Source organism: Lissotriton helveticus, chromosome 4_1, assembly GCF_964261635.1.
Source record: "Lissotriton helveticus chromosome 4_1, aLisHel1.1, whole genome shotgun sequence".
NCBI lineage: Eukaryota > Metazoa > Chordata > Amphibia > Caudata > Salamandridae > Lissotriton > Lissotriton helveticus.
In genome coordinates, this window is record NC_136063.1 from 1,136,477,007 (window position 1) to 1,136,489,315 (window position 12,309).

At 38.7% G+C, this 12,309-nt stretch overlaps 1 protein-coding gene across 1 annotated transcript in view; it reads right to left on the reverse strand.

Annotated features, from left to right (window-relative positions):
- Positions 1-2,802: 2,802 nt before the first annotated feature.
- The window catches only part of LOC144828119 (uncharacterized), a 116,181-nt gene continuing 106,674 nt past the window's right edge, over positions 2,803-12,309 (reverse strand). Inside the window, exons 8-10 of the mRNA XM_078686239.1 lie at positions 8,543-8,768; positions 8,196-8,266; positions 2,803-3,044 (exon numbers count right to left, since the gene is read on the reverse strand). Coding sequence (XP_078542365.1) covers positions 2,803-3,044; positions 8,196-8,266; positions 8,543-8,768 — 539 coding nt within the window. The remainder of the gene's footprint in view (positions 3,045-8,195; positions 8,267-8,542; positions 8,769-12,309) is intronic.

Below are 12,309 nucleotides of genomic sequence, written 5' to 3' on the forward strand. Positions count from 1 at the left end.
TTTACCATTAGTCTATTGAAAGATAGCATTTTTGGACAGGATTTTGAATGCTTTCTTAATGAGTTTTTCCCTTTTAATAACACTCCTGTTATTCCATTTCATGTAATTAGGGATGCCTTTAAGCATTGCACAAGGTCATATAATCAATTACGTTTCATCGAAAAAGAAAAAAGCCATTAAGGAATCTTCGCTTCAGCTATCCTCCATCAAACAACTGGAACAAGAATATTTCACTACTAAAAATGATACTATGTTACAACGCTCAATACAAGTTAAATTTGATTCAATAAAAAACAACGGAAGATGCTTTTTGCATATTGTTAAAGATTAAGTCCAAATTCTATGGAGAATTTAATAAAGCAGGCAAACGTCTTGCTAACTTTATGAAAGTTAAATCTGAGAAGTCTATGATAGTTAAGATCGTAGACGAAAGTAATATTCCACATTTTAAAGATACTGACATTTTGAAGTGTTTACTAACTTTTACAAAACCCTCTATACACCAGATAATTCTGATGAGGCACTTGATTCGTATTTGAATTCACTTCCATCACAACAACAGCAGGTACAGGATCCGCTGAATTTTATTCTTGTTTTTCTCCTCTTTTGTTCCCACATTTACTTACTTTGTATCAGTATTTTCTTTCTCATAATAAAGGCCGTGGCGCTTTTTTGAAGCCATGATTTGCCTAATCCGAAAAAAGATGAAGATCCGTCCTCTTGTGCAAAATATATACCTATTTCTCTTGTTAATTTACATTGTAAACTTCTTGCCAACATATTAGCTATTTGTATTTCTCCTCTTATTCCAGATATTAAGGGTTTAGAGTAAACTGGGGGAATATTTACAAGGATTTAATGCCGTCGTAGTGTAATTTAATGCCACAGCAGGTTTTTCTTATCGCCATATTTTCAAATACTTGCAATGCTCTATTAGCGACATTTTTATACAGTTAGCACCAATTTATCACAGCGCCAGTTCGGTTAGCGTGACTGACAGAAAATTATTTTCCAAGGTAAGCATTCCCACCGTAAAACTCGCAGAAAACACACAACGCAATATTTACAAGTATTTCCTTGTACATTGCTAAAAATGAAAAACTCTACTAAGTTCCATTAGTGGCAGTTTTTTACCACTAGGAATTACCTGGTTTTAAAAGTGATGCTAACACACTTGGATAAAAGTAGAACACCCCCAGTTCTTCATTGGCTAGCTCAACTATACCATGATCTACTGCTATTTGCAGCTAGGAGCACCAAGGAGACCACCAACACCGAGGCAGCGCTGAAGAAGTGAGCGGATGTACCATCGGAGGATCACCCTCATTCACCTCACACAAGAGGAGGTCATAGCCTATTACTGAGTCAAGAGGAGGACCATTGTGCACCTCCTGGACCAGATAGTGCCAAGGCTGCTGCCCATATCCCATTGCTGCACCAGCGTCCCTCCGCAGACCAAGCTACTCGCTGTCCTCCACATGCTCGCGTCAGGAACTTTTCAACCTACCCCTGCCAGAATCTTGAAGGAATGGATCACCCTCTGACTTCTTTACGCAATGTTGTTATGTTGGGTGGTACTTAGTTTGCTGCCTCGTGACCTATGGCAATCACTACATTTGCTTGTCACCCCAATGAGGTGTTTTCACTGGTTACCATGTTTGGACATGATACTTATCGATAGATGGTTTATTACTTACTCTTTGAGGGCACGTTACCAGTTACACATTGTTGTGGCCAACATGATTTAGAACTCAATGTATATCAAACATTGTGTTCTGACATCTCGCTGCATATCAAGGTCCCCGAGTCTGCAGACATCAAAGTTTCAGATTTACTCTGTATTTGATATAGTGGCTACACGGATTAGTCATTGTTGACACCTGTCCTGTTTCATGGTGTCAGACAGCACACATCTGGCAATTGAAGGTGCATTTATTTACATGTGCAAAACACACTTGGTCACACTGGGCCAGTTCATTTGACAACAACTCCGAAGGATGTATATAACCAGTGGATGTCCAGACAGAGTCCTTGTGGGGAATATGCCAAGAGACATGTAGAGGAATTGAAAAATATCAGTCAGGAGGATGATTGCAGTGTCATTGGGAGGAATGGCCACATTGGCAGTCCTCAAATTTCCAAGGTGAACGTGGCAAATTCAAGATCAGGACAGTGATGGATGATGTTCCGAGGCATGATGGTAAGCACAGGGCCAAGCAGAAACTAGACATTTGACACAGATGAATTCTACCACAGGCTTTTACTTTGGAAAGATCTACTGTCCACATCTTCCTCTTCTGATGTGTGAGGTGTCTCCCATAAGGGTGGTGTGGTACATGCGGCAGGTTAGGGAGACATAGACACATCAGGGGCAGAAAATATGGATGCCGTGGCTGCAGCGTCATTCATCTGTGCCAACACATGAGGCATCACTGCACCTAGGAGCATGTGCTGGTTTTGCAACACAGCAGTGGTGTGGTGGTAAGCAGCCATGTGGGAGTCCTGCTTCTGCTCTGTGGATTCCAAGATTTTGCAGATTATCCCCAGCTCTTTGGCCACATAGCTGGTGCCACTTTTGCAGGGCAGTTGTTGATGCCTCTGTCTCATGACACCAGCGATCAGCCAGGGACTCCTGGACACCACGGAGCGGACAGTATGTGCCTCTGATGACAAAAGAGCTGTCCCTATTTGGACAGCGGCACCCACAGATCCCCTCTACTGTGGCTGCAGGGTCTCCAAACCCACCTGCACCTGATCTGCCAACTCCCGCTGGACTGCTACCGCACTCCATTGGAAAGTGATCTATGGGTCCTCAAAGTACAGGTTTCTGGCTGTGGTGATAGGTGGTGCCTGTTGGTTGTTTGGTGGGGTATGTGGAGACACCACAATGCTGCTGACCCTCCTCGGCTCTGGAGATGGTGTTCTTCGGGGGTCCAGGAGCTCTTGGAAGGTGTCATGGTCGATGACTGAAAGATTTTTATCATCATCGCCATCATCTTTGATGTCTGGGACAAGGTGCTGGCCAGGAGGCGAGGTTTCATCCTCTGTAATGGAAAGGGCAAGTACTATTGTTGCTGGCTGTAACAATTCGACGTGTCATTAGGCAGTTGACATTCAAAGTGCATAGCACTTTTCATTCTCCTGTGATACATGGTAGACCTATTAGACAAAGAGGTGCATGGCAATTTACAATGTCCGTGAATGTTACATGTCAGTCAGGAGTTCAGGATTTTGACATTAGCACTGTGTGCCAACATGAAGTAGCTACGGCCTAGCCTAGTCATCTTATGGGAATCACTGACGTCCATTATATTTCATCATGCGCAGAGTAGGTGTTCTGCAGGGTGTGAGACATCTTATTGTATTTCTTCCACACACTTGTATGTGTGCATTGATCCTGCTGTGCATTGAAGCAAAGGTCCAGACAACCAACTTACTGCCACATAGTTATGGGACCATGATGATGACTGGCTTATCCTGTACCAACTACACTTGCATCATTTGTGGCTATCCACAATAGACTGATATTGCAAGCTGTTACGAGGAGACATGTGTCATGCAGCACTACAGATGATGCTTTTTTTGGGGGGGGATGTTGAGATTTCCCTAAAGAAGGTCCTTAAGACAACATTTTGGTTAGAGCACCGTGCTACCAATTTCAGGATAGCACCAAGCTCTGCAGGATTATGGTATATATGCCCCATAGTTAGAACAAGAAAGCGCCATATCTGGACAACAATATGCATGACTGCTATTACAATGTGTATTAATATAGGCTGACTTTTTTCACGCTAATGTGTTGTTTTCTTACACCTTGAAGCTAGGGTTAGGGTTTTACCCGGATGCTAGCTGGTCCTAATGCCAAGTAGCACTGTGTTGTAAATATGTCACAAACAGGATAGGATTTGGAAAACAGCAGTGGTAAAAAGCCTAAAAACTGCTTAGCGACAATTCTTGTAAATATGCCCCTGGATTCATAAAAGGTGGACACATGACTGATAACTCTTGAGTTTTTTGGGAAATTCTACACGATGCTTTAGCAAGTAATACACCTATGGCTACCCTCACTTTAGATACTGAAAAAGCTTTTGATCGTGTCCATTGGTGATTTATGATGCATGCTCTTGAATGGCATGGCTTTGGTCCAACATTTCGAAAACATATAACTCTACTATATTTGTCCCCAAAGATATCTATATTTCTCAATGATACTCAATCTTCTTATTTTTCAATTTATGGGGCACGAGGCAAGGATGTCCCCTGCCTCCTTTACTTTTTATATTATGCCTAGAACCATGTCTGCATACTTTACACCACTCCTCTTCCTTTCATGGATTTCGGCATAATGAAACTGAAATTAAAATCACAACCTCTGCGTATGATGTGGTCTTTTTTGTATCAGATCCGCAAACGTCAATACCTGCCTTTGCTAATCTTTTATCATCTTATTCCAATTTATCTAGATATAAACTTCATTTTTCAAATCTGAGGTTCTCCCCCTTAATAAATATTGTTTAAAAGATATGTTTCTTGGCACGGTGCTTAAGTGGACCTTGCACTTATTTAAGTGTTTTGGAATTGAGTACTCTAGCTCCGTGGCAAAAACCATCCAGATTAATATAGATGATGTCCAGCACAAGATTCTTCAAATGACGAAACAATGTTCACCTTTATATTTGTCTTGGTTTGGCAGGCTGGACACTATAAAGATGATGATGCTGCCTGTCGTTAATTTTTATTTGTCCACGCTACCCATTAAACGTCCTTTAAAATTCTTTAAGGCTCTTAATAAATCGCTTAGTGTTTTTTATGAAGTGGGAGAAAAGTACACATTTCCTTAATATCCCTATGTAAACCTAAAGAATAGGGAGGTGTAAACTTTCCAGATTTTCAACAATATCAATATTACACTGCATTTATCCTAAAGCAAGTCTTACCTTATATGAGTGATTATAACTTATTGTAAAATAATGTATGGTGTATACTAGAGGATTCCCTCATGTCACCATTTCCTTTCCACTCTCTAGTACATTTTTCAAAACCCCTCACTCTCTATCCTCTCCTCCTATTAAATATTCTATCCTAGTATCTTCTCTGATTTTTACATAACCCATGTCTCCATTGCAGGAATTTCTAGACTCTTCTATCTTGCAGAATAAACTTATCAAATTATCTAATAGTACTATTTTTTTAAACAATGGGCTATCAAGGGCATAATTCAGTTTAAACAATTAATGTGTGAAATGATTCCTCTCTCTTCATTGGATATCCAAACATTTTTTTTTTCTGCTTGCACTTCAAAGTATGAGTCTCTTAAGGCTGCCCTCTTGCAATTTATTTCCACGCCCAAGCAAAGGCAAATACAATTTTCTACTCTCTCCCTACCTCCTGAACCAGTTACATTTTCTTCTCTGCTCAAAGCAACTAAAACTGAATTATCGTGGGAGGCGGACCTTCAGCATCCTTTTCTTTAAAGACCTGGAAATCAATTTGGGATAAGATGCATCATACTTCTTGGAATCCCACTTCTACACAAACCCTTTATTATTTTTTATAACATGTTGTACGTTACTCCATTTTCTTTACATAAATAGAACCCTACTCTTCCAAACACATGTTGGTCCTGCAATGCCTTCCCGGGCACATATCTACATATGTTTTTCCATTGCCCAATAATTAAAGCCTTCTGGTTTCAGGTGTGTTTAACTATTTTCATTATCTGTTCTATGAATTTTCCCTCTGATATTCAACTATTTTGTGGGTGAGGCTCTTCACACTGTTGTTCGATCAATTATAGACTAGGTACATTTGTGGACCTATTAATTGCAATTGCATTTAAAGTTATTATGTCTAATTGAAAACATACTAATATGGTTAATATTACTAGTTGATGGAATCTTCTCTGTTTCCATCATAGACTTGATACTGCATCAGTTACCTCTACCCTGCAGGCAATTAAAAAGGATGTGCATTGGTTGCCTCTTGCTGACTATTTAAACAAAACGTATAAAGCTTCCAAGGACTCTGCAATGGTCTTTCAGCCTCAATCTGGTTCTTAATATAGATTTTCTTTTATCTTGTTTATTATTAGATATAGAAAATATAACACAACCTATGTTATTATATGACATAAATATACTATCTGCATTGTAGATGTCTTGCACCTTTTTTCATTCCTTCTTTTTCCTTTCATTTCTTTTTCCTTTTTCTTTCATTTTCTTTTATATACTTTATAAAATATAAAATGGGATTTTCATAGCTACATAATTAATATAGTATTGTAATTGGTTCACAGTATATATTACATTCTTTTTTCACTCAGTAGTCTTTCTTGTGGCTTTTTTATGTTACTATTCTCTCACATAATTTTGGATTTTTCATTTTACAACGACATTGTTGCACTTATGTGATAATTAATAAGGCTTGAACTAAAAAAAAAGGAGTCCTACTCCAGTTTTTTATGGCAAAATTACTGTGCTGTTTGAATGCATTTTTATTAAAATAAATAGAATGTAGAAAGCTTAATTTGATTAGTGGGGTGCTGAGTCTGAAGCATTTGCAAACATCAATTACAAATAGAGTAATTCACAAATGCAGTGATGAGTATGGGAGGCAGTACTATAGTACTCATTTACAGACTCACACATGCCTTTACGAATCAGCCCCAAAATGTTTAAATCCAGATCAGTAAAAGCGCAAAGAGGGTGCAGTCCTTTCCATTTGCACTGACTGATTATGAATGTTCTCATTTTATTCCCATAGTAGATTTTTTGTGGCCAATTCACACAGGCATATAGGAGAATGTAAAGGAGTACTAACAGATTAATACCTTTGCAAATAGACACCAAAGAGGTTAGAGAAAGAGTGAGGGGACCTTTCCAGATCTATATTAATATTATGGAGAAAAAGCCTCACAATATTCACAACAGATGTAAATCACTGAATATCCAGTTTTTTTATGATATTTCTGTACTAGAGTTGATGAGTTAAATAAATCTATCTACTGGGATATCTCCTAACTCTCAATAGCTAGGGATACATAAGAATCTATGCAACTAGGCTCTTATTGAAATTCTTACAGCATTCTGGTCTTTTTTTTATATTCCAATGATAAACAGATCACCGATGCCTTGTGCGGTTGGACCAGGGCCTAATGTAGGATTGATAGTCATGTTCCCTACTACATGGCTTCATTGTGTAGACTGATGGCTGTCAGAAATATTGTTGGCTTGTTCTGTATATGAAAATGGGTGTTGGTTGGGCTCTGACTCTGGGTAATTGGCACAATGGGGGTTAAACGTTGAATGAATACATAGATAAATAAACCGATCATTCAATCCTAGGCCCTTGGTATAATCTGCCATTTGCTTCATTTTTTTAATAATTGAAAAGCAGGGATCTTATGTGGCAGATTATTTTGATAAAACTTTGATCTGTAATTCTGTAAGAGCAGATATCAAAATGTGCCCCAACTGTGATAAAATGGAAATGCAGGTTAACTATAATAGAAATAAAATAAAGGCCATTACTTTAAAGAATATAAATATGCATATCCTGATTGGGTTGTATGTATGATCAAAATAGAAAGGACTATATTTTGATAATATTATTGTTTATTATGTACATGCGTTGGTTATTTTGAACTCAACTAAGGTTTTGGTGGTGCATCTTTATCTACAGCAGTCAAAACTTCATTGTGAAAGCAAAACAAAGAACTAAGGGCCACAGGGACATACCTTATGGTGCAAATGCTAGTCACATTTTGCAATCAGAATGATTTCATGTGAACTGACCTAAGTATGAATAGGTCAGTTGTCAAAAAAAGGATTCAGATTGGAACACAATCTGGGATTCCTCATTAACATTCACAAAGGGAGGTCACACATTGGGGCTCACTTAGATTTGTGACCATCACTGGATGGTGACTAGCTTGGTCAGCAGACCATCATGTCTGTGATTTTATTTCCATAAAGAAAACATTTTTTTTAAACAATCGAGTCCATTGTACTTCAAGGAAACAGGGAGCATTTAAAAAACATTTAGATAAAAAACCTTTTTTTGAGATTTATAATGAGGAACATTTTCGAAGGGGAGTCCTTTAGGTTTTGTAAATGCATTGCTACCCCAACTATGAGTAATACTTTTCAATGTTGTACATCTGGATTTCAGTCGTGAAACATTGATACATCACATACCAATTCTCAGTTTGGAAGGGATGCCTATAACATGCTTTTTCCAAACTGTGAATTGGTAACCATTCGCAAAGCTATTTTAGGAGACAGTAAAAGTTTACAGTCTCCTAAAATGGCTTCAGTACATTCAAAAAAGAATTGGTAACTTCTGTGGGAGGCAAATGTTACCTACAGATGCTTCAAATGAAAGAAAATGTAATTTAAAATGTATAATTTTCTAATATTTTCAGTGGAGATATCCTCAGGTAAAGAATGTGAATTTTTATAATGTAGAAACTGAGCCAAGATCTACTTTTTCAAGTATCTTGCAGTGGAATTTGTTGACAATGACAGTTTTAGGGACACTTTACCTGCCCAGCTCTTGCATCTTGTCGTCTGTCCCGTCAAATACCAGCACATAGTCGTATTGGCATGTATTGTGCTCCTCTAACACCAGTTTGAGAAAATCCAGAACAACATGATGGCCAACAGGTGACTCAATTACCCACTTGCAGTCCATATCACTCTGATAGGACAAGGGGAAACCAGGTGACTGAAACTGGCCCACCTTCCCTCGAAGAACACCCCCGCAGGCATCTAAGAAAATACAAATGCGGGTCAGACAAACAGAGATTAAATGAAGAGATTCATGATACTTTTGATATAGTCACTTCAAAATTCACATTTCATGCATGTTCAGGCAAAGTTTACATAATCCATGGTTGCATATAAAAATATTGAATGTATGTACTTTGCAAATATGCACACTTCAACTGCTCACCGTGTATTTACTCTGAACCCAATTTCAACAAATCAGCAATTTGTATAATCACCCTCTTTTTGCATGAAACGTGTTTGTTTACTACTTCATTAGGCTAACAAATTAGCAAACAATTATATCTTTATGGTTATGTTAGGGTATTGTGCTTTGCAAAGCGATGTACCGCCAAAAAGGTCTCTTAGCACTGAAGACTGCATACTAACAGTCGTAAAAGAGGAGACAACAAAGAAGAGAAATAATATGGAACTAGAGGAAAATGAGTTTTCAGGAGTTGTATTAATTTTGCTAGGAGAAGAGATATTGTGGATCTCCAAGGAAAGTGAATTCCTGAAAGAGGAGCAGCATATAGAGAAAGCATGACCATCACATCTGGTCAAGCAGAATGTGGAAACACAAGCAGTTCTGATTACTGGAGTGAGGGGATGTAGGGAATAATGTACTTAGAGATCAAACTGAGCAGCACAGTTGTGATGAGCGCCGTTGATGACACAAAGAGGTTTAAAGGTAATTCTATTAAGAATAGACAGTCAGGCGGCGTGACTTTGATGCGTTGAAGATAGTTGCCTTTGCGTGAGCTCTGCAGCACACCGGGGGACGGGAATTCTCCAAACGGCCGCTTCCATGCTGCATCACCTGGAATGGAGCCCTTGTGGACATGAAGGGCACCTTGCCTTATGATCAAGAAGAGTGACCGGGGTGAGCAAGAGCTGACACATTTCTTCTTCTCTGTCAGGCGCGTTTCTGTTAAATAAATGCATACTCCACGAAGGTTGTAGAATAAAAAGATATTTATTCCAAGTCAGATACTTCAGCATCAACGTCCAGTCAGTTTCCAGTCTCAATCCATTATCCCCCAACTCTCCGTCTCCGTATTCTGTGACCTCACTAGGTTCTCTTTGACATGGATAACATTCCACTACTGCTATACATTATTACACATCTTCTCCCCACAAAGAGAATAAACAACCAAAATTAATAATTATATACACGCAATACAATAACAAAATAATTTTCCTAACAAAATAATTTTCCTTGCTTCTTATGTCATTATATAATCTTTGAATCTATTAGGTAGATGTTTTTCCCTCCGAGGAGAGATTCTTATTGTGTCATTACTTTGATCCTCACATTCAGGATTACGCATGTTAGGATATTTATTTGAACACTTCACTATCCTAGACATACACCATATGCTACCTGTATTGACCTTCACCACATTCTTCCTAATAGAAACAATTGTGAACGGACCAATAAAGGTGGATTTCCCCTTCAACGTATGTCTAGGATTCTTTACCAAAATCCTATCACCAATGTTTCATTTCTTTGTTCTTACATGCATTTTCTTGTCATACTCAGCTTTATATTTACATTGGTAACCCAAAGTTCTTTTGCGCCTTGTCTCACTAGAAATTGTTACACCTGAGCATCTAGGTATCCAAAATGGATTTAACTTGGATACTGCTTTTCTACCTCTTAAAGCCTCAAAGGGTGAAATCAACGTGACCGCATTGGGTGTAGTACGGTGTGCCCACAGAGTTTCTCTCAAAGTCTCACTGAAAGAAATTTTTTAATCAAGAGCACGTTGTGCACAAGTTTTCACTACACGATTCATCCTTTCTGCTAAGCCATTGGCTTGAGGTGAATATAGTGCTGTCTTTTGGTGAACAACATCACAAGTCTTAAGAAATTCATTCATTTCACAAGATACAAATTGTACCCCATTGTCCGTTATTAAAAGTTTGAGTATACCCTCCGAGGCAAACACTTCCTTGAGAAAGTTAATAACAGACCTGGAATTTGCAATAGACACACATTTTGTTACCACCCATTTGGAAGTATAATCAACCAGGAGTATAACATAACGCTCATGAGATGGTAATAATTCAAAAGGTCCCATTATGTCTAAGCCCAACTTCGTCCAAACAGTTTCTGAAACATCAACAGGTGACAAAGGAGGACTAACGGACACATATGACTTATCACTTGTGGCACAAGACACACAATCTTTTACCACCTCCGCAACCATGTGGTCCATCTTAGGCCACCAATATCTCTCCCTCACTCTCGCCTTTGTGAGACTACGGCCAAGATGACCCTCATGAGCGGTATTGATAATTTTGTTCCAAAATTTAGCTGTAGGAATCACTCTCATACCTCTCATTAGGTTACTACCAACAATTGAAATTTCATCCTTAACAGACCAAAATATTTTCATTTCCTGGTCTAAAGTCCTGTATTCAAGCCAACCTTGTGTGACCCACGTTTTGAGTAATGTCAAAACACTATCCTTATTTACACCCTCTAACCATTCACTTTCCGTCAAACTTGACTTGGCAACCCACCACAATATACTCTCTTCGCTATTTTCATCCTCCAAACGTTCAATAGGTAAGCGAGATAAGCAATCCTCAGATTTATTGCTAGATCCTGGAATATATTGCATTACAAAATTATATTCTTGCAAGCCCTCACTCCAACTTTTAATTCTAGGTGTTAAGTTCTCACTATATCTGCATGAGAAAATTTGAACAAGTGGTCGGTGATCAGTTCTTACTAAAAAAGGAATTCCCCACAAGTAGAATTTAAAGTGTTGGATTGCCCAAAAAACACTCAACGCTTCTCTCTCAATGCAAGAATAGTTCGCTTCTGCATCTCTAACTGCCCTGGAAGCAAAGGCAATAGTTTTTTGCTCTCCATCTACCACTTGCGAAAGCACAGCTCCTAGACCACTAAGACTAGCATCAGTAGTCAGTATAGTTTTTTTCTTTGCATCAAAATGTCCCAAAGTAGGCCTTTTACCAATTGCTGCCTTAATCTTTCCAAAAGCTGCATGAAAATCGCTGGACCATACAAAGTGTGTCCCATTTTTAAGTAAACTCCTAATCGGCTCAGTCACAGAAGCAAAACTCCGAATAAACTTAGCATAAAACTCAGCAAGACCAAGAAACGATCTTACTTGATCTTTATCTTTAGGTGTAGGTGCTTTCACTACACATTCCGCCAATTCAATTTTTGGCTATATTCCCTCACCAGAAATTACATGGCCCAAATACTTAACTGTTTCTACACCAATCCTTCATTTTTTCTTCTTCACTGTTAATCCTTTCTCCTTTAACCTCTCTAAAACTTCAACCAGAGTCCTTCCATGTTCCACTTCACTCTTGCCATGAACCAAGATATCATCCTGAAAGAACATAATATTACTTATGCCTTCCAAAACTTTCTTCATGACCCTCTGGAAACACGCCACCGCTGACGCCAACCCAAAAGGCATCCTTCGGAAGCGGTAAGCTCCCAGAGGTGTCACGAAAGATGTAAGATGTCTAGAATCTTTATGCAGAACCACTTAATGGTACG